A 23,355-nucleotide genomic window follows, 5' to 3' on the forward strand; every position below is an offset into this window, starting at 1 on the left:
GTTTTTAAATAAAGGAACATATAACAGCGTATTCACCAGAACAAGAAAGATGTGGTACAAAACAGAGTCCAGGTTTCATTTCTCTGGCTCTTTCTCTATAGCGTCACAATAAAGAACCCAGACAGGTAGGTATGTGCCTTCACTGATTATAATGTATGATTAACACGGTGATATAGGCTGTGGGCTGCGGCATGGAGGCCTGTCACATTCAGGCGTTCCACCTACTGCAGGGAGGAATGTTTTGGGTAAACCTGCCTCAGTGCAGTTTCCTAATAATGTTCAGTGTTTGCTTTAATCCACTTGAAGTGTAAGATGAGTGGGGTTTACTGCTATAGAACATTTCACACAGTGTCAGGTATGTGGTGAAATGATGTTGCTGTTCGTGCAGAGTATGAGAGAGATTATGTATGTGTGCTGTTCTATATGGCATTGAATGTATAGCTCTGTAGCACTTAAAAGTAAAATTACTTTTCTTCATACTCTCTATTAGCCTCTGCTGTGCCACCATAGTGATTCATTATAGTAGCTCATGAAGGCTTTTAAATTCGCAGTTTTTAATGCGGCGTTCACATGTTAGGATTTGCCATAAATACAAGCTAACTGGAAAATGGTTTCTTGTCACTGTCTGAGCGGTAATTACAAGAAAATCCACAGATGTTGGCCGATGCGAGACCATAAAACATGAAGATCATGTGTAGTGTGTTTTTTTTAAGGAACAGACTTCATAACATCTGGGGTGCAGTGGAGCCGGCAGATGTACAGTTACATTCACAACAATTCACCACTGGCAAAAAAGAAAATCAAAGGTGATGTTTAGTTGGACTTAAATTCGCAGTGAAGGGTAGTAAATTAACTGGAGCTGCAACCATTAATCAGGCAGTCGATTTGAAAGAAAATTCACCTGCAAATATTTAGATAACTGATGAGGTCATTTTTTTTGAGAGAGAGAGGGAGAGAGAATGCCGTTTAATGGTTTCAGGTTCTCTAATGTGAGGGTTTGCTGCTTTTCTGATGTTTTCTAGACAAAACAAATTAAAATGAGACTAAGGAACTTGTACTGTACAGCCATGACTGTGGCCACAAGTGTCAAATATGTAATTTCAGATGGCAGAGTCAAACATGGAAATCTCATTAAACTCAAATACATATGTGTAAATAAAGTAAATCATATGTCCTTGTTCCATGTTGCGTATATAATAACACAGTGAAAATATACACATAAGTACACCTATTTCCTTATATATGCATGGTTATATATCACAATTACACAATATGCTTCTAAAGTTAGATGCATTGACTTGATTAAGGGTACGTTTAGTTGATTATGATTAAAGCTTTTCATTTGTAAGATTGTGTTTGTTTGTGGGTCTATGTGTGTTTTTTTTGTTATGTCTGGCTGTGCTTGTGCGTTTCCTCTGCTGTAGGCACAAAACAGATCTCGATCTCAGTGAGATTTCCTGATTAAATAAAGGTTCTAAAAGTTCAACGGTCTTGCTTTAATCAATTAATCGATTAAGAATAATCAGCAGATTAATCAATGGTTGCAGCACTAGAATATACTGACAGGATTTTCTTCATTTTAAATGTCTTGTGCACACTTCAGAAAAACACTTAGTAAGAGTTGGTTGGCAGAAATATATCCTGCCTTGCCTGCCTTGCTTATTCCATTTCATTTGCAAGTGGCAGCAACTAGGTCAAAGATTCTTGAATCTTTCTATTGCTGTCTGGTAAGTAAAACAGCAATATGTATTAATTTAAGTCCTTTCTGATCACATCATGATAAGATGCCTTTAACCGAATCCTGCACATCAGCATTTAAGCTGTCTGTAAAGGTTGAGGTATGACAGTGCCCTGGTCCTTTACCTCTTTGTCTCCACACCGAAACCAACGTGACTGGCCTCTCCTAGTGTCCCTGCCTCCCTGATTAGAGGTCTCCTCAGGGCGTAATGACAGAATTGTGTTCCTGTCAGTTCCTGCAGCTCAGAGTGGGCTAATAGTTACGTTAGCCCACGCAGCATGTCATTAGCTCTCCACCCGTAGCCCAATGAGGGGCAAGTCTGTCATTTCGAGGCTAAATCACAGGGAAGGCAGGCCGGAGATCACAGTCACACCGGTGCTCTTGAAGCTGCAGTGTTTCCGCCCATCCTTCCTTCGCCGCACTTAATATGCACCGACTTCCACATACTGTATTAACACAGAGGAATTACTGCGACACGGGCTAGAGGAGGCAAATGGAAGTCAAAGAGAGACACTTTGATGGGTCGCTGATACCGAGATCATTCCATCAAAATCGTAATTTGAAACACTGCTCATTTCTGACTGTGATTGGATGATTCATGGTTATCACTCGGATGATTAGCAGGCTTGCGTAGCATCTATCAGAGCTCGGGCTAATCTGCTTTGATTATTAGCCTCTAAGCCTTTCCTTCCACGCTGGGCTTGTCTAGTACGGAGTGATGAGAAATTACACTCTTCTCATATTTGTATTAATCTATCTGTGCTTACTTGTCAAACTGATAATTGCGTCGCCCCATAGTTTACATCACCCACTCAAAAAAAACTGCCGAATGCGTTTTTTTACCCCCAACCTCACATCTGCAACCGCCCCCTTCACACCAGTGGGTGATATTGCAGTGTATTAATCAATTACTGCATTGTAAATGAAGGTATTTCTCCTCAAACTACAGTGGATACCTTTCTAACATGTGTTTAGGCTGCTTTATAAAGGCCTGTACTCCCTCTTAAAATGCAAAGTCAAAAGTAGGCGAACCTCCAAACAAAATCAAAGTAAACATTCTGTTAACAGGCTTCAACCGCCCCGAAACTATTAGATGAGATTTACAGATAATCAGTCAGGACACAGCGACAACAGCTACAAATAGAAAATCTCCTCTCCAACTGGGTTCTATTAGTTTCAGGTGTTGGGTTCTTTTACCCCCAGGGATGCTCTCCTGGCCCGGCTCGTTCTCCTACCCATCGTCAGTAGCCCTTGTACGCCATTAACATTCCGATACGTCTGCTTGTGATTACGTTACATATGTCGACATTGGAAAACACAAGCTTCCGAAAGATGCTGATTTTTTATTTTTTTTCCCCCCCGTAGAAGAATACATTAGCTACTGGACAGGCTTTGGTTTGAAAAGCAGCAGCCTGCGTGAAGCATCTGTTACATGTGTGCATGCCATATCGGAATCATTTTACCCTGTTTCTCCGCACAATAAAAACTTCTGCACATTTTACAGCTTATTGGTCACAGTGGGCTTTTAATACCAACCACAACTTGCCCTGCAGCTGAAACTTCATGGGAAATAAGCTGAGCACGATATATTTAACAAATTTTCAGGCCTGTGGCTCTATAAGTAGATAAGAAGTGGATCCGTTTTTGATCCACGTGAGCCAGATCTTAGCAAAAGCTGTGGGTCGATCCTTGAGTCAGGGGGGACGAGCTGATAATTATGAGCGAGCGTGACCGTGTTATACAATCCATGCGCGTCTTTAGTCAGCGCCGTGACCTTCTCCACCGAGATTTGCGTCTGCCTAACTTTGCCCTTTTAGTGGGGCATGTTGTGTAAGTGAAGGGGGCACAACGTGAATAACATTGGTATTTGCGCAACAGCCTGTGCCGGAGCGGAGAGCCAACTGGAGCAGGAGAATGGCGCTGTTCGGCGAGGTTCACGGCTGTTATTCCTACAGGCCATGAGCGTGAAAGGAGCTAATGCCATCTGACAGTTTTGGAGCAAGAAGAGGAGGGCTGGACAGAAAAGGAGGAGAGAGGGAAGAGAGAGAGAGAGATGGAGGGGGGGGGTGTTAAGAGATAGAGTGGGATGGAGAGGGGGGTAGGGGTTGGAGAAGAGGAGGGGGGGGGGGGGTGTTGGATGAGAGAGAAATAGGGGATGAGCTAGATATGGACAAAGCAGGGGATGAGGGATATGGGAGGGGAAGGGCTAAAGAGGCGATACTGTAGGGACCTTCTATTGTTACCCGCTATAGAAAATGGCCTCTGAGAGCCATCGCTTTTTTTTTTCTTTTCTTTTTTTCTATATTATCGGCGTGACATATTAAAAAATCCAAATATTCAAACGTTTTCTCGAAATATCGCAGATGAAGTCCGAACCTCAAAGCAGGAGCTGTAAAGGTGGCCAATCTCTTAGTCTTAGATATTCTATCAAACACTTATCACAACGCAGCACATCCAGACTTCACCCCCCCCATGTCGGCCCCCCACCCCCACCCCCCTCTGCGTGCTCGCACTGTGGGACACACGTTCGCTCACGGCTGCCATTTTGAAAAAAAATCAGCCTTTTGAGGGAATTCCAGAAAATGTACTCAAAGCATCGCAAAGAAACCCCGCATTTCTATCCGACGGTTTTCCGAGATTTTTCCGAGAGGGTGCGCCGACGTGAGAAAATTCCCCCCGTTTTTTTGTCTCCTACAAGAACCCCTTTACAAAAATGAGTCGTACTACTTTTTAAACACCGACATGACGAGACAAAAGATATAGCAAAAAACGAGGAGCGGTAGACAGATGAAGAGGGAAGAGGGAAGTGAGGTGGGATCCCACTGTAATTTGACAGGCTCCAGTCCCTGCTAGGTCCTAAGCGGGAGTTTCTTTTGAAGGAGGCGTAGCAGACACCCTGCTGCCAACCTAACCTGTCATTACCGACATGGCAGAAAGACACCGAGAGATGCTATGTCTTGTTTTGTCTCGTCCTCTGTTTAAAATGCACTCAGAGAGGCAAGGTTCAGGTCTGATTGGGACGACATAGAGAGGAAAATGTGTAGAGTGTATTACACATAGAGACATTTAATAAACACGCTTAACAGCTTTATCTACAATGCTTTGTATCCTTAGTCTAAACATCATTTAGTCTAAACATTTTATTTTTTATTTCATGCTTTTATTTCTAACCCTAACCCCCTAACCCTAACCCTACCCTCCTAACCCCTTCATTTACCTTAATAATAATAAAAAATTATGTCATTTTCTACATTTTTCTTATTTGCCAAGTCTTAACAACAGCTAATATTTTCAAGTCTTGTGAGCAATATTTCTATAATTATTTTTGGCTTATAAATATGGTTTATAAATAACTGTCATCTCTCAATTCAAATGGGAAAGGGAGCAGTGATACACACAGCAGCTGACGGAGGTTTAAGAGGCTCCCTGTCAGTCGGGCTGATGAGGTTTTTGGGGTGGGGTCTCGGCTGTAAACCTAAAAACCTGACTGTAGTGGTTTTTGTTTGGGCTTGCCTGTATTTGTTTGATCTGTGCGAGGATTTTTTTTTCTTTTTTCAACCGCCTTTTTGGAATAATTGTACAGCTTGTCTTACAAATATTTGGCGAGGAACCGGAGCCCTCTTACAAAATGCGGTCTTGTGCATCAGCAGGCCAACATTTTCTACCTCCCGAAAATGGACGCATTTCGTAATAAAAACCACATACTTTTGCTTTTTCGAGAGCTCGGGTGAAATTCTATAGTTTGTTACAGAATAGAAGGTACGGTCACCCGCTTGGAGGAGAGAAACCACTTCTGTTAACAAAAAGCAAACAACATCAAAAAGGTGGTGTTGGTTGTTTGGCAGCAGATAAGACGATTAGAAGTCAGAGCCGCCCGCCTCAGCAACCCTCCATCATTAAAGCTGCTGGCCCACATCTATAGATTATAATGGCTGCTCTGCTGCCTCTCAGGTCACACACTGCTCCACTTTGATCAGCCTGTTGGTATTTGTGAACGAACAAGTCAGCTCATGCTGCTGACTTATCTGGCTCTTTGTCTGCTGACAGAAAGCTCACAGGGGGCTCCAGGTTTTGTATGACACTGCCCTCTGGTGGGGAAGTAGCCCCTAAACAGCACCACCACCACCTTCTGATGATGTGGAGCTGCATTTATGACAGGGAGGCCTAACAGGGCCTTGTAGCTTTGTGACAACATTTTGTAGTTTATTTAAAGGACTGGTTCACAATTTTTTTAAGTGTCAAGTGAAATCAGTTTTTCTTGCTGTAATCATTCCTCCTGTTCACACTGACCATTAGAAGATCCCTTTGTAAGTGATGGAGGACAAAATCCACAGTCCTCCTTCTGTGTAAAAATGTAAGTTGATGTGAAGCTAATATGAAGCTTCAGTCGTCTTCCACCACAGCTCAACAGGGAAACACTAAGAGGGAATTTGATGCTAAAAAGACTGTAAATGTGTCAGATATCACTTGATATGACTAACTCACACTGATGAAGCCGAATAGAAGCTGATCATCTACTTTTAAATGACTGTGTGGACACACTGTGGATTTAGTCCTCCATCACTTCCATTGAAATCACATTAGAAGGAGATCTTGTTATAGCTTCACTGCTCATATGGACACCTGACTGTTGTTTTATGACACACTTATAATTTAAGACTCAAACAGGAAATTCAGTCTGACTTTCTTTCCTGGATTTAAATGCAGCATAAAATCTCAGTTTGTATTAACTTGATATCACTTGATGTAGTTGGTTCCACTGTGGTTTAGGCTGATTGAACTAAAATGATCTTCAATCATTTTATGTGATTTAATTAACTTTAAAAAAAATCAAATTATGTAATAGTGTTTAAAAAATCTACTTCCCTAAAAAAAATTGAAATCCAGTTTTTATTTTTGTCCGTTTCTATATCATGTCTGTTGTAATAATGCACATTTAAAATAGCAAAACTGTTAAGAATGAAAGTACATAAATCTTTCTGACTGTTATTCTTAACAGATTACAGTTCAAATGAATCATTCAGTCAAGCAGCACGTTATTTACTGCAGATCTGAAACAGTCAGTGTTGAGAAATGGTTGAGTCATTGTGAAAACCTGTAGGGGAGGGAGAGTCCCTCCTCTTCCTCCTCGGTCTTGTGACAAAGGCAGTTTGACCTTTAACCTCTCTCTGTTAATGCTGACATGGCTGCCTCACATTCTGACTGTGGACAGGTCAATTCCAGGAAACTTAAACAAGTTCATTTCTTAACATCAGCTTTGTTATTAAATAAGGAGAAAATCCTCTGTGGTGTTAGATAATATAGAAGACGAAGCAGTTTGAAGTAGGAAGAACTTTCAATTTACATGTCATTCATCATTGTGGGTTTTTTTGAAATATATTTATAACTTTTTCATAGTGCTTTACAGATGGCTGACTGATTATAAGACAGTAAAACAATATAAGATTCAGTCAATCAAACGTTACTTGTATAGAACTTTTCTTACAAGTAATAGCTATACATAGTAAAGAAGCAATACACATAAAACACAAGAAATAAATAGTAAAATAAGGTCATTATAAAAAAACAGTGGGGAAAACTAGAAATGTGAGGCGGAGTATTAAAAGAAAAACAAAAGATAAGATAAAATAATAAAAAATAAAACAACTAAGAGGAAATGTGATGACGTAAAAACCAGATATAAAAGGTGGAAAACAATCAGGAAATCAAAATAAAGTACAAACGGATAGTGTATAATAGAAAGAAAAAATGGAAAATAGAAAATGATAAAATATGAATTGAAATGAGTTACTTAAAAACAGTAAATGGATCACAAAAGTAACAAATAAAATAGATAAGTAGTGATAAAACATAAATATAATCAAAATAAAATAGATAATGACTGGCCAAAGGTTTTTTTTATCATAGATGTCATGTCCCCCTAACGTACCATCAACCCAGCACCAGTCATTTTAAGTGTTGAAATGTAATCTTGAACATTTTTCTCCATTAGAAAATCTAAATTTGAACTTGTATATGTTACATTTACACCTTACTAGTTACTTATATTGATAAAACATCTCATCCACATTCCTGTAATGTAATATGAAGGTGTAAATACTGTATATCCAGGGTTACCTTCAGCGACTTTCCTTGACTGAAAACATAACAAGCATCCAATGGTAAATCGTAAAGGTCAGAGGTCACTACATGCTGGTAATAAAACCATCTAGCTACCAAAAGAGAGGCAGAGAAATAAAGAAATAAGATGGCAGCAGATCCTACCTGAATCTAGCTGGCATGTTTGTCTGTGTATTGTTGTCACAGGGTGAATAACTGGTCAAATTTGCACCCCATAATTGGGCTATTTTCTGTTGCTCTAATAGATGTTCGATAGCTCTAACACACCAACAGTCATCATCTAGGTTGTGTCCCTCACAATCCAACACATGCTATTTAGTACTTACAGTCAACAATCATACAGAGAGAGAAACAATCCATTCTATGAGAGCCATAAATGCAGCAAGGAGACGTGTTTTTTTTTAGTAAGGGGGTGAAAGGAATTCTGGGAGATGACTTGCTGAAGAGGTAGTGGATGAAAAAAAAAAAGAAGTAAATGATAACACTTCATCCCAGAATAACTGGAGTGCAGTGAATGTCACAGACTGGTGAGATGTGAGAGGGACGGATGTTTCCTTTAACCCTGCTGTTGTCTTCCCATCAACTGCACAAGATGGACCTGGTCTGATTTAACTGTTAATAAAGCATAAGGTATACATTATCACCCAATTCTGTGTTAGACCAACTTCATTCCAATTTATTACCACAGGTTTTACACTTTATTTTTGGAAGTTATAGTCAAGAAAAACTTAGTTATAATAACCCTTTAAAACATTGACTTTATTACATAAATGACTTGGCAATTTGACATGTTCCTCTCATGTTTGAATAATCCCACAAGTAACAGTATGAGTAACAGAAAGGCTACAGCAGCATGATGTTACAGCCTCACAGACATAATAATACAGATTTGCCTTTTTGTGGTTTCCTCAAGGTCTTTCCCCCCCCACACACTGCAAGAGGAAAAGAAATTCCACATTTCATTATGATCTCTTATGCATAGAGTCTACACAAATAACTGACAGATTGCATTTGTAATGTAGACTACAGTGTAATATCAGTATTGCAGGTGTTGTTTCAGTTCAACTGTGCAATATCGTTTATTACCAATATTCCTCTCAACATACTGTTACAATCCTTTCTTTCTTTTTTAAATTTCCCATTGTTCATATTACTTCTTTACTTAATCATTATTTATTGATCTTTTTATTTTTACAGTCCACTTTGCTGCGGTAACGCTCTAAATTCCCCCATTGTGGCACTAATAAAGGATTATCTTATCTTATCTTAACAAAGTACATTGACTGAGGAATTTTTAATTTGTCAAAGATATTCATCCCATATCACATCAGTCTTTAAAAATAAGTGTATGATCTTTTTCCCCCCCCTTCAGTGTGGAGACAGACCACAATAATCATGCCTTGATGCCACCTACTTACAGTATGAATATCCAGCCACAAGTCTGATTTACCAGCCTAGCAAAGTAGGGAACAGCTTTAGAACCACAACCCCCCCCTGCCCCCCCTGGGCCCCTGAAAATCCTTACATTTCCTAAGTACTGCTTATCTAATAAAGCAGGTTATTAGCTACCATGTCTTTTTTTGCTTTCTTGCTGAGAGTCACATTGAGAAGATTGTGTCTCTCTACATTAAGTATGAAGCTACTGCCGAGAGATGATTAGCTTAGCTTAGCATAAAGACTGGAAGCGGGGGGAAACTGCTAGCCTGTCCAAAATAAAGCAGTCCAAATTCATTTCAATGCTTAATACTTAACTTGATCCTTTATATTCCTCCATTTCAAATCATACCTGAACATAATATGTTACGGATAAACTTCAGTAAATCCACTTTGAAGATGCTACTAGATTTTGATTCATAATCATAAAATGTATGACGTTCCCTGCAGTAAAAGTAGTGAGTGGTGAGTGGGTAGTAGTATAATGTATAGAACACACTCTCCACTTGATATCACATGTTCAGCTCACACTGATTACAGAAATCTATAACACGTTACCATTACACAACATTTACATAACAGAGACTATGATAGAAATGCTTAGAAATACAATAGTAGAATATATTGATAACTCATTTAAAAACATGATGGACGGCTCATGTGTGTGTAGTTTTTTAGTGGTCATTGACTTCAAGATGGTGGCCAGGTCACCTCAGTTTTATATGCCCTTTGGAAGTTCAGGGAGAGAACGGCACCATTGATCTGCTGGTTATCAGGCCTCCAAAAAGCCAGTGCATTCGGGGGAATGTACTGCGGATCATTGTAAATCCAATCTGCAGGAGTGGACACGACCCCAAACGCTGAGGTCAGCTCTAGTACAACTACGGGTCAGGCACTTGTAGGACACACAGTAGAGTCAACTGTATTTATCAAAGCATGTATTAGAATTTAACACAAATATATAATCCCACAATTCATGTTTTAATCTGGTTTTGCCCGTGTCACAGATTGCTACAGCAGTTGTTGTTAACAGTTTCAGGTGAAGGTATTCAGTGTTTCACAAATAAGCCAAAAACATTTGACCCCAACAAATGTAATATTGTCTATTTTTTATTATCTTTTACCTTCATCTATATTCATCTTGTGACCATTCACTCTTATTTAGTGAGCCTTTGTGGGGTCTTTGGGCCTCAGGTTGGGGGTCACTGAAATTGATTGACAGGAGATTACTCAGTGACAAATTTGATGATTGATTAATCATTCTGTTAGAAATACCAAACATTTCCTGCTGTCATCTGATCAAATGTAAAACCTGTTTTTAGTCCCAAGTCATTAGAAATCAAATACTTTTAAATCAAATCAAGAAATTCACCAAAAGAATTGCTAGGTATTCTTGAAGGTGGTCTTGCTGGTCCTTCTCAGGCCGGTTTCAGCTGACAGGTCAACATCCCAAACCTCTGAAACTGAAAGACAAGTGAAGAAACTCTTTCAAATCAGCGACAGATTCTTTACATTTTAATAAGAGGTCAGTGTACACCTCGGTGTGGCTCTGTTATATACAGTATATTCATCAGGCAGCAGTACAGTATGTGTTCCTCTTCAGAGAGACGATGAAGGTCTTGAAGTGCTTTGGAAAGCTTCTGATCATTCTCTAACATGAAACACTGATTGTTCTTCTTTGATACTCAGGAAACACATTAATGCTGCGGCCTGCATCTGGGAATCAGACTGTGCTTGTGCATATTTAGAGGAGAACACGAGCAATGTGGTCTACTCCTGTTTTTCTTGAAACCTCTTTGTGTGAAGAGTGGAGAGGTTTGGCCTGTGTGACAGTGTACGGAGGGGGGGGGAGGGGAGCTCAAACAAAAGAAATGCTCTTTGTTACTCTAATGTTTAGGGAAATGCAGAAAACAAGCCCCAAAACAGCTCATTCGAGCTGACATTTAATCACATTAGCATTTCAGCTAACAACTTAGCCTTGTTTAAAAGGGCTTCGGTGCGTGTGTGTGTCAGGAGCAGGAAAGTCAAGAACAGTGACTAACGTGCTTTTTGCCTGAGGCTGCTTTAACATCACGTATTTACTTAAAATAAAGTTTCTGTGTCTCAGAGATCCAACTCAAAGATTTCAGGGGTTAGTTGCACAAACATAGGAATCACTTCTGAGAAGTGACAATGAAGTAAGTTTGAGGTCATTTCATTGTGGTTACTTTTTTAATCTCATTTCTGTTTTCTCCAAACTGAGAGCTGCTGTAATTCCTGTGAAACCACTGGACGCCTGTATATCTCCTATTAGATTTATGTGTCCTATTAGTCATACTGGAAAGGGTGCAAATTAGAATCCAGTCATTTGGATTTTTGAGGTGATACCTCAGCCGATATTCTTTAAAAAAAAATTCCAAACACACATGACTTAAGAATTTGTGGCAAGGATCCCGTACGTTTGTTCATTTGAAAAGTTACAACCAGGAGTAAACGTGTCAGTGCACCCTGGTGGACAAACACTTTCTAAATGATGATATTAAACATATTCATGACATATTTATCATGTTCATTTCTTCTTCTTGTTCTTGTTACAAGCTGATAGTATCCCTCATCCTAATTCCATATAAGTATTGAAGTAACAGTATATACCAAAAAGAATACATACTACTGAAATCCTTTTCTACTTACTTTGAGGAATAATATATATATATATTTTTTTACTAACCCCTATTATTACTGATGTTTGGCTGATAAAAAATAGAATAAATATCAGTTTTAAGTTGTGTCAGGAATTATCTCAGAAGAAAACTTTTTTAGTTTGTAATACTGTGCAGTCCCAAAAAAAGGCATTAATGATTTATAACCAACCCTAATGCAAGTTTATCAGTTCAGGTCTCTGGTGCAAATTCAGTTAATGTCTATCTACTGCATATGCTGTATATGCTGAATTCAGAGGTTACAGTTCTCAGGCATAGAGCAGTTTTAAATTCATGGAATACTTGCAGTGTGTTGTACATATTTCCTCCTGGACAACTTTTATGCTCACAGATCTTTACTTACTTTTATCATTTAGTTCAAAGATGTACAGAACAACAGTAAAATAAACGTTTAAAAAAAGGAGTCATTTTAGAGAAGCTGTCGGATATGAAGTAGAAAAAGTGACTGATGGATGTATCGGCACTCTACCCTCACAGTCATGAGCTGTTGTGGAGGCTAGTGGCCCCCATCCTGGGGCCAAGTCTCAGTTGGTCCTTCTCGCCACATGATAGCAGATAACCAATCAGGTCTCGGCGCTGTCCTGGCTCCAATTGACTTCAAGGTTAAAGGCACCATAGCTGATTATGCTGTTCATCTTCGCCACATGGGACGAAAGGTGCTTAGGTCAAGGGTGACATATGGCGCCCCCACACCCCCCCACCCACCCACCCCTGCACGGCTCAGGTTTGATTTGCTATTAGTGTCGACAAGAGAGGTTATGCCATTCGTCAGCACAGCTTGCTTTTGACACTGTTTGTATGGAGGGAAAACGAACGTTGTTTATGTAAAAGAAAGCGCTTGTTGTTTTCCTTTGTGCTCCGATGAATGTCAAGAAAATGTGATTCCCTGCTGGGTTTCCTACCTATGATAACCTTTGAGAAATGTCTCTGTGAACCAGGAATGGAATGGTAAGATAATAAGCTGGTTAAACTATAGCTCCTTTCATACATGCAGTCTATCCCTGAAATGTTCAGGAACATGAATGGGATCAGGGATCGATATTCAGGGAATTCAAGACTGAGTAAGATTTCTTGGAAAATGCTGGCATGGCTTTTGTTGTGAATGAAAGCAAGAACATTGTTGACACAAACATGCAAAGGGTTGCATCTGTTTGACGAAAGACAATTCGACATGGGGCTAGCTAACCAATCACACCTTTGCCAATGATCAGCAACTCGTGTACGGTTGTCTCGTCAATGCTTTCATGGGTGATTTGACAACTAACAATCATTACAAGTTTTTATTTTTTTTCAAGAATGGCTGGGAACTTGACAGATTCAGAAATAAAGGGGCTCCCCTTGGTATGCACAAAGCAGTTGGCATCCATAACGGTTGCATGACCACCATCTGCTGGAAGTATCCCTTGCAGCAACTATTCCGGCATTGCCATGGCATGTGTGAAAAGGTGTGATATGGGCATGTTCCTGAATGTAGCTGTATTTGTGTAGTATAATAAAAAATCACTAGTGTTGGAAGGAAGCCAGAGTACCTGGAGAGAACTCATGCAGGTATGGGGAGAACATGCAAAGTCCACACAGAACCCAGAACCTTCGTACTAACCACGTGTTGCAAATATTTACATCGAGCTTAAAGTAAGTCTGCAAATAGGTTTAGGTTGTTTAGCTCTACTACTCCACATCCATTAACTCTTGGTGAACTGAAACGTGCTAATGCTTGAATCTGCATGTAAAGACGTATCCAATTACAACACCTTGGTCAGGTCTTTCCTAAGCCATGTCTTTGACACAGTGACATATGGTAGCAGACTCTTATGGTATTAGTGTAAAGTAAACTGGGAGACGGCGAGACTGCCTTTGATCACCAACAGGTTACACATGTCCTCATATTTCTACTCGCTTATCAACCCCTTGACGGCTCTACTGTGTTTTTCCTTTTTACTTTGAGAATCCTCTCGAGCTGAGCTTAGCTGAAGCTTCACTTCTCGGTTTTCTCTCTCTTTCTCTGTGTGTACACGTCCTCATGAGCTATATCTCTGTTTTGCGTTTGAATGTGAAAAGCTTCTTAGATGTGACTTAGTGTGGCCGGGTCATTAGCATTCACATGGGGGGGGTGGGGGCTCTTGGGGGGGAAGGTTGCTTGTGCTGCTGTGAGAGTGAACAAGTGGTATTAGTAGGGTGGAGCTGTGGAGAAGGGTGGGCTAGGAGCCTGGCTGGATGATCAGGTCAGGTTTGACCACTACAGTGTGAGGTTAGGAGGCTGCAGGGTAAACAGGATCAGTTTGGGCAGTTAGGTAATAGTAGTTTAGGGTGTGGCGCACTGGTGAAACACTGGATGCCTCTCATTATGGTCCTATAGCCAGGCCAGTGGATGGGATGAAGGAAGCCAACCCTCTGGATGGTAAGAAACCTCTGTAGATTTCACAATTTTACGGCTGGTCACAGTACCACCAAGATACAGTACGACGAGAACACCTCAGAAAATTAGCTTTACTATAAGGTGAATTTCAGTCTGATGGCCATTTAAGTCATAGTGCAAGTAAAACTGACTATTAATTGTGTTTATTTGGGCTGAGTATAGCTGGTAGTTTTGTCTTGATTTGTGATACCTGGATCTTGAGTACAGGCACCAAAATAGGATCTTCCTTTTTTCTTCTACAAAACCAATTTTTATTTATCAAAGAGGACCAAAGATATCCGATTAAATGTCTAAACTCGACAAACTGAGGAGGATTTAGTTTTTGCTTAAAATTGGCAACATTTAGATGTATTTATGGAAGTTGATCAAAGTTAAGTAGCATTTGGTAAGAAAGGGTACAACATTACTCGCTGTTACAGACACATTTAGGTTCGTACCAAAACGTTTGAAGACCCACAACTAGCAGTTTTAAAATGTTCATACTCAGCATTTTTAACATGTAAAATAATGTATCATTTTCTAAAAAGCACTAGTGATGTCATCAATAGTTTATTCTATTTGACTAACAATCCAAAAATCCAAACCACAGAGGTATGAAACTCAGACTATGGAGAACCAGTCACAAGTAAATGTTTGGTGTTTTTTGTGCCAGTGACAATTAATCTGTTATAAAAGTGATAATTGATTCATTTTTTTAGATAATGGAATGAATGAAAACCAGAAATGAATGGGGGACATTGCTGTTCTAGTGGTTTGCCATTTAGACTAAAAGGCCATCAGGTTGCTTGATTTATTGTCAATTAACCCATTAAATTGATTGATCGTCAGATCATTTATAAAATAAGTATATCCTACTAAATCTTTAGTTTGCATTACACTATTTACATCACTTTTAATGTTTGATTCCCTTCATTATGTGTAGTTGACTTAAGGTCATGAAGCATCAATTTGGTGAAGAAAACTAATTATAAATTTAAAATGGAAAGTTATAGTTAGAAATGTATACATTTAGGAGTGTCCCTGTTGAGTCTAATATAATGTAATGGGCGTTTTCTGACCTCCAGGGTTTATACAGAACATGGTTCCTCACTCCAGTGCTTCTCTTGGTCTCCTTCTTACCGGCCCTCAGCTCCTTTGGCTCTCTATTTGTAACCAAGCGAACTGTGAAACTTTAGTTCGAACTGCTTTCATTGTTGCACTAAGTGGTTTTAATTAGTTAATGCCTGTGTGTTTTGTCAGCTTGAACCAGTGTTTATGCTTGGACATGCACTTTGGTCCCTTCTTACAAGTGCCAGAGGCATGGTAGAAGGGGCGGGGAGGCTAATTTGAACAGCAGCGAAAATAGGACTATCAGTTCCACTCAGATAACCCCTAGCTGTCATTGGACCTCAAGCCAAGCCGTGACCCCGGGGCTTGAACTCTGCGAGTCATGTGACCAAGTGGTGTTGCTCTGCTCTGGCTGTGGTCAGTGAGGGGCAGGCTGTTGAGGAAAGAGGTTGCTCGGAGAGAGAACAGAGAGAAAGAAAAGAGAGTCATGAGGCGAGCAGGCCTAGTGGCTTTTCTTAGCAGAGTCCATGCATGAATGGGGTCCAGGCAGACTGGGAGAAGCATGAAATGGATACATGGGAAGGTAAGGGTTGGCTAGCAGAGCAGGCTATTACTTTGTTGAATTGGGCAAATGCTTGAACTCACCCTAATTATGTGTGAATGAAAAAGGAGGCTTGTGTGTGATTAAGTAGGGAATATATCTTTAACTGCTTTTTGATGACTGTACATTTTCCTTTTTGTGCTTTTTTTTCTCCATTTAGATTAATGAGGATAATTTCAGTCTTGTTTTGTTTTTTTCAAATATATTTGATTGGTCTGTTGCTAATCTGTCAAACACGATTTCCTATCCAACCGGTCTCTGCTGTAGGGTTATTTAAGAAACCTCAAACCTTCTTAAAAATGAGTAAATACTCCCCCCCCCCCCAAAAAAAAGCACAATTATTCTTAGATGCTTCTATCAAGAATCCTCTTTACAGTTTGAGTTAACGAAGTTGCTTTTAGATGTGTGCTACATTTGATAGGATTAGCTCTTTATATCCAGGGACTCATTCAGGCTAATTAGCAGAGATATTTGAGCTTTTCTCAAAGCTTGTCGCGCAATCGATGCCTTCGGGTGCTTTGTTTATGCTCGTGTTATGATGCATCTCCACTCAGCGGAGAATGAATCATACAGTTACCTCCATATATGTATTGATCTATGTATGTGGCTGTGGGTTTGCAAACAGTCAGCACTGTTGATATGATAGATCTCACTGTGCTGACCAACACAGACAGAGCTTTTACATATCGTTCATTTTTACTCATTTCCTCATTTTACTTCACGTTTTTGGATATTCACGGTTTAGTCTCACACTAAGAACACCTTTTCTTTCATTTTTTTGCCAAATGGTTGTGCAGCTGTTTTTTACATAGCTGATATTTCCTTGACCTTTGTTGATGATGCTTTTTTGCCCTTTTTATCTCTTAAGTCGCTTTGTTCGACTGTTCGCGCGATTATTTTAAGTGCTAGAATAAAATAACCCTCTTTTGGCAGTTTTCACACTACTTTTCAACCCTGGAGCACCCACCCACCCACCCACCCACCTAACCTCCCGACTACCCCCCTCCCTCCCTCCTTCCCTCCCCTTGTATTGCAAGGAATTTGGAATGTGATCCTTCCTAAGCAACGGGCTGCTCATCACTGGTTGCGTGTCCTTTTTTGATAACCGCCTATCTCTGCGTATTTATTGACAGATCATTCTCACAGATCATTCTCACGACACAACTCGCTAATCCTCCCAAATTGGGCGCTCGGGGGAGGTTTTTTTTAAGACAATGAAATAATCCTGTTTCTTGTAGCTAGTCTGTCCTTCATTTGATATTTTCCTTCAAGGACTTTGGAGTGTAGCATGTGGAGGAACCATGTTACTGTATTCGTCCCCTCCCCCCAGCATGTTAATCCACCCCCCCACCCCCCCAGCCCAGCAGCCATGTTGGTTGTTGGTTGTGTTCCAGCTGAGGGAGGGTTAACCCCAAACAATCAGCTACTGCTACAACTCATTACATCACCTTGAATGTGCAAGAAGACCTTCTTTATCATTTTGGATAAATTCACGTGTTGTGTGTAGCAGCAAAAAAAGCAGGAGAGATACAGAGAGAAGAAGAAGGAGGGCGCACGGGAGGTTGTTTATGTGGTGGATGTCAATGCAGGGGACAGAAGCTGTGTGAAGATCAATAGTAACGGTGGGGGGAGGTCAGGGACTCCTGTGACTCTGTAATGCTCGCCTATAAATAGCCAATGACAGAGGCTGCTGCTCATTACAGCCACGCACGCTTCCTTTTTACTTTAATTTCACTGAAATGTATCCATCTCTTCTAACACCCCCCCCCCCCCCCCCTCCCCTTCCTCATCAGCCTTGTCAAACCAAACCATCAAGTCCATCATGTTACAGATCTTTGTCTTGTCAAGGGTGTTTTATTTCAACTGCCCTGCACCTACCCTTCCCCCAGTGCACACACACAAACACACAAACACACACACACAAACACACAAACACACAAAGGATTTAACTTATCTGATGCCTTCCAAATATACTTTCTGTCTGTATTTAACCATCAGGAGACGCCTGTAACAACAAGCTCCCTGCATTATCTGAATGTAGATATTTTACATTAAATTGAAGGGTCTGCTCATGCTTGGGAAATATCAGTGGGAGTTTGTCCTGCTGGCTCTTGCGGTCTCTGGGAAGTCCCCCCCTACCCCCACCCCCTCCTGTTATTACAGGGGAGACTCAACATTCATTAACAGCACTCTTTATATGAGTGTGTATCACAAAAGCCCAGGTTGTAAAACTCACCACATGGTTCATATCAGCGTGTGTTGTTGGCTGTTTGGGCCCCCAACCCTTAAAAACAGAGCTCAGGGCCAAAACCGGGTTTCCGCTGTCTTTTATTTCTGTGTAGGGTTTTTTATGATAGTTAAAAAAAAAAACACTATGGGAGATGAAATGATTGTGGTTTACTATCCATGTTTTTATTTTTTCACAATGTCAGTCTGCTTCAACACACCAAACATTTAAACATTTACTACTGTCAGATTCACAGGATTTTCTTTGCTATTGTTTCACTACATTCAGTTTAATCTTTTAATTAACAGTTGTAAAAGTAAAAGATTCAGTCAGGAAAATAATTTAATTTATTTGGTAGCTTTTCTAAGCTTTTATTTTGTAGGGAAAATGACAAAATGTGTCAAAAAATGTGCAAAAAACCCCAATATTTGCATAGAAAACCGGTTGAAATGTACTTTTATGTCCTGTTAATGCTAAAACTACCTTCTGAATACTTACTATATTTTAGTATTTGACTGTCCCGTATTATTTCTGGTCATATTCTTAATGTTGTTTCCTTATTCTTTGATTAGATAGTTAATGAATGTAGTTTTTCAAACCAAAATGTTGCCATTTTCAGACACTTTGTAGGCAAAAGTGTAGGATTGTTTTTTTTAAACAACATTTAACACCTGAGAAGTTTGGACTTTCCTCTTTTTTAATAAGAAAAGGGGATATTAAGAGACACATTTGTATTTTTTAAAATAAAACATCACAAAAATATGTTAATTATGTTGAAATATGTCAGTATTGGTACTTAAAGGAGATATGTGGCCTTACATAACACTCAGGATAGATCACTAAACAAAATAACACCAATCGCAGATATTATACTAATTAAATATCGTCACTGCTATAAAATATGTACTTTACTTTTCTTTAATAGTGAAACTCAAAGTGCTAGAGTATTAATAACTTGGTAATAACAATACATTCGAAGCTCACACTTAAATTCTTATTTAAAATTTACATTGAAAAAACAACATTTAAATGAGCTGTTGAGATGCAAAAAGAGCCGTGACAGTGAGGCAGACTCCTACAGTCGAGCCTCTTTTCCCGCATTACCTAACAAAGTAGCATTGCATGTGGCTGCGGCGTTAGCATAACATTAATATGGAGCCTTATCTGTGGAGCGGTATTACTCAATGCTAATGGTTTAGTCTGTAAGCCTGGGTGTATATTATCAGGACAGCGATGTCAACAGGTTGCCATTGTCTTGTGGAGGAGCCCAATCTGCAACTGCATGCACGTAACTTTAAAGATTAACATCACAATGTGGGCTGCAAGGAATGCCGAATCTGACTCCCAGAGGGTCTTCAGATGCCTTTAACCTCTGTGAATGTCTTAGATGTGTGTCCACGGCATGTACATACCAGTCATAGTGAGAGAGAGAAAGAGAGAGAGAGAGAGAGAGAAACAGCTCCCTTCCCCTCCCCTCCTTTCTCCCCCTTCACCCCCAGGTAGAAGAGATAAGTTTCAGAGCAGAAGGAGATATGAGGAGGGGAAAACGGTGAAGAAGAAGAAGAAGAAAGAAGGCAGAGAGAAGGAGGGGAGGGAGGGTTTTCCAGCAAGCGGAAAAGTACAGCAGATTCCTCCAACCCCCGCTCCCTTTCTCAGCTGGGCACGATTGTGATGGAAAGCCTGAGACAAAAAAAAAAAAACCTGAAGAGAAAAAAAACCCCTTCAGCAGCAGGCCTTGTTGCTCTGTCAGCCACTCAAAAGGCTGCTTTACACTATACACCAGCCTTTGTGTGCGCGGGGTGTGGACAATAGGGAGATTTGGCCGCGATACATCTCTGTTCTCAGTGTGAAGCGGCTCACAGAGGGTCAAAGAGACGGTGAAACCTGGCCGCTTTATAAAAAAAAAAAAAGGAGAAAAAAAAGAAGCAGGCACCTTCTTAAATGAGAGCATTAAAAAAAAAAAGTCAAGTTGCAACGACTGTCTTTCAGATTTAAAAATCACACTGCTCTGCTCTTCTACATAGAACTCACCCCCCTCTCTGCGCCACATGAAAAAAAAAAGACAACTCCACGTAATTCCACATGACGAGTGACGCTCATCTCACTCAGTCAGCTGTCTCTTACAGTGAGACATTTTGCCGGGACATATTGGCAGCAGTGGGAAACAAGAGCGCTGTTTGTCTTTGCCATTGACTGGGGCTTAAAATGCTCGACTTGCGTTTCCTGGTTGGTGTTAAAAGTTTGGAATGAAACCCGGGCTGACCCCTGGGAAACAATGCAGCCTTTAATAGGCCTTGTGTGTGTGTGTGTGTGTGTGTGTGTGTGTGTGTGTGTGTGTGTGTGTGTGTGTGTGTGTGTGTGTGTGTGTGTGTGTGTGTGTGTGTGTGTGTGTGTGTGTGTGTGTGTGTGTGTGTGTGTGTGTGTGTGTGTGTGTGTGTGTGTGTGTGTGTGTGTGTGTGTGTGTGTGTAGGGGTGACACAATCATACAGAGCATCGGGGGTTCCTGCACCCAAGCTGGAGAGAGAAAAAGTCTTCATCAGAGAGGATTCATCATCTCTCTCAAAATCAGCAATCTATGTATAAAAAAAAACAAAAAACTACAAATTCCATTAGCAGTTAGGACAGATAATCAGTAAGTAATATAAGTTAAATAGTAAGAACACATTAAAGGGATTCTCCCTTTGTATAGTTGAGGGTCTTAAAGGATTCCAAATCAATGCAGTTGAAAGATATTCCTACATTTAGTCCTAGAGTGTGTAGGCTAAACTCAAAAAGTGCCACATCCTACATTTCCCATAATGCAATCAATAACAACTTCTTTTTTTTTTTTACTTGTCGGAAAAACAATTGTAGTCCCGACGCCCAAACTCAGAAAACCCTGATGACATCTTCAGGTTGACAAAGCTCCTCAGGAGTAGAGTGACCATTATGTGTAAAACTGGTGGAATTCCCCTTTACCACCTTTTTTTCTTTCTCTTTTTTCAGCTTTGAGAATGTTTAACATTGCTGACCTCATCTATCAGTAAAAATAATGGATGTTGGACTTTCAAACATAGGAAAATATTGACTTACAACCATTTCTTTCCTTTTTTTCCCCTCATCAAATATTGTCACAAGGAAAAAGTAACATTCATTTTTACTTTAGGGTAGACATGACATAATCAATGCCTTGTTTTACACAGATTCTGTTTAAAAAACATTATAGCTTTGGTGTGATTTGTATTATAATGGAGGTGAATGGGACGTGTCCTCCCAGAAACACTGTCCCAGTTTATCAGTATAATAGTCCCTTTGAAAACCATTCACAAGGTGTTCTGTAGATTTTCCAGTCACTGGTATGTTGTTTCTGGGAAGAGATGTTGCTGTTATCTCAGTGGGCAGTGTAAGGGTGATATGAATCTCACTTCCTGCATTTCTACATACATTTAACGGTACAAAATCCAGAACTTCACACAGATAACTCAGTTTAATAACAGAAAATACTGTTTAGACTGGTTGGAGCATATCTCTATTAAATCAATGGTGATGATGTTTCTGATCACTTTCGAACTGACTGATTAAGTTATTTAACAAATCATTGATAAAAGCCTTTTTGACTGCTAAGCATAAGTTTTGAAAATATCACAGAGTCCCTTATACAGCACATATAACCTCCCTGCAGCTCAGCTCTACTTCTCCCTACTATTCCATAGGCACCTCCACCTCATCTGATCTCTGATATGAAAGCAGACTTGAAAGAGTGGAGTTCCACCATTGAACCCGTGATGTGTGATTTAATGTTACTAGGAGCAAGAGGGACTCTGTTTTTCATACATTGTTGGTTGATACTTGCTGCTTGTTCCATAGGTTGAAAGCAAAATGATGCCGTTTTACAACCGCCTTAAATATTCAAGTCAAATCACTTTTTTCCCTCCTCTTAGAAATACGTGGCTAGCTGGTAACTATTTCACTCTACAGCCATAGTAACAATGTTACCTATCAAGAGTGTATCGATGATGACTCAGTCATAGCCTGACATCAGCAGGTAGACAGAAAATATGATTATCCAGAATAATCAACTAGGGGGGGTGGGGGGGGGGTATATCAGGCCTTAAAATCAGCAGCCAAGCTCACATTCTCATCCACAATCTGATGGCTGGCCAAACAGTAGCATATGCAGTTAAAAAGTAATAATGAAAAGATTTTGGGGAGGACACAAAGGATTTTGAGTCCCCATTAGAAATGACACCCCAGTGTTAGGTGTCATTTTTCAATACTGTGCCCAACACATATGAAATTCCCTTTACCTCCATCGTCCTGGTGTGAATGCAAACATTACACAATTATCTGACAATCCTTCTTCTAGAAATTAACGAGAATTTTGGGGACCTCATTTAATTCATACTTTTGGGAAGGTCAAGTGTTTTTTTTCTCTTTTGTTGCATATCTGTTCTATGACTTCTCCAGACGTCCGCGATACTCGGGGGGGTCAAACACGCTGCCGACATGTTAAACTCACAACCTTTACAAAGTGAAATCCCTCAGTAGATGCCATGAATATTTAACTGTCATCTACAGGGAGGAGGAGGAGCAGGAGGAGTCATAGGACGTGACACGCTGAGATCAAGTGTGTGAAGGTGTGAATCAGCCTGTTTTATATGGTGGCCATGCACTTGAAAGACAGGGTGATAGATTTGGCAAATAAGCCCGAGTGAGGCAACTAATAGCCATTGTGTTTTTTCCTCATTGAAGGAAGTCAGGCGTTTCACATGGGGCTGGCCAGTGAAATATATGGTTTTAATGCATTCTCTGAATGGTCACATGGGCTGACAAATGGCTGGCTGAGGAGGTGAGGATCCATACTGTCTGTTTATTTGATCCTCCACATGGTTTTATGATGCCACAGTCTCTCGCTTGGCCTCATGTTAAGCTCTACTTACAGTAAAATCATCCCCTTAAGAGTCGAGGATGACCGCTGCAGTGAGAGCGGCGTCGTTTTCAGCTGAAAGTGCACTTTTGCTGATTGAGGAGGATGGTGGAGAAGTGAGAAGTTTTTCTTCTCCGGCTTCTCGGAGGTGTCGCTCTGTCTTTTAT

The 23,355-nt window shown here is 40.2% G+C and overlaps 1 protein-coding gene across 2 annotated transcripts in view; it reads left to right on the forward strand.

Annotated features, from left to right (window-relative positions):
- Positions 1 to 23,355, forward strand: part of nr6a1a (nuclear receptor subfamily 6, group A, member 1a) — an 88,814-nt gene that overhangs the window by 52,642 nt on the left and 12,817 nt on the right. Inside the window, exon 1 of one of the 2 annotated variants that reach the window (XM_062417283.1) lies at positions 15,899 to 16,037. The exons of the other annotated variant lie outside the window; for it this stretch is intronic. Within the exon in view, the coding sequence (XP_062273267.1) occupies positions 15,986 to 16,037 (52 nt within the window). The 5' untranslated portion in view covers positions 15,899 to 15,985. Of the gene's footprint in view, positions 1 to 15,898; positions 16,038 to 23,355 lie in introns of those variants that run through there. 2 annotated transcript variants of the gene reach the window in all.

This window comes from Scomber scombrus, chromosome 4 (genome assembly GCF_963691925.1).
Source record: "Scomber scombrus chromosome 4, fScoSco1.1, whole genome shotgun sequence".
Taxonomy (NCBI): Eukaryota; Metazoa; Chordata; class Actinopteri; order Scombriformes; family Scombridae; genus Scomber; species Scomber scombrus.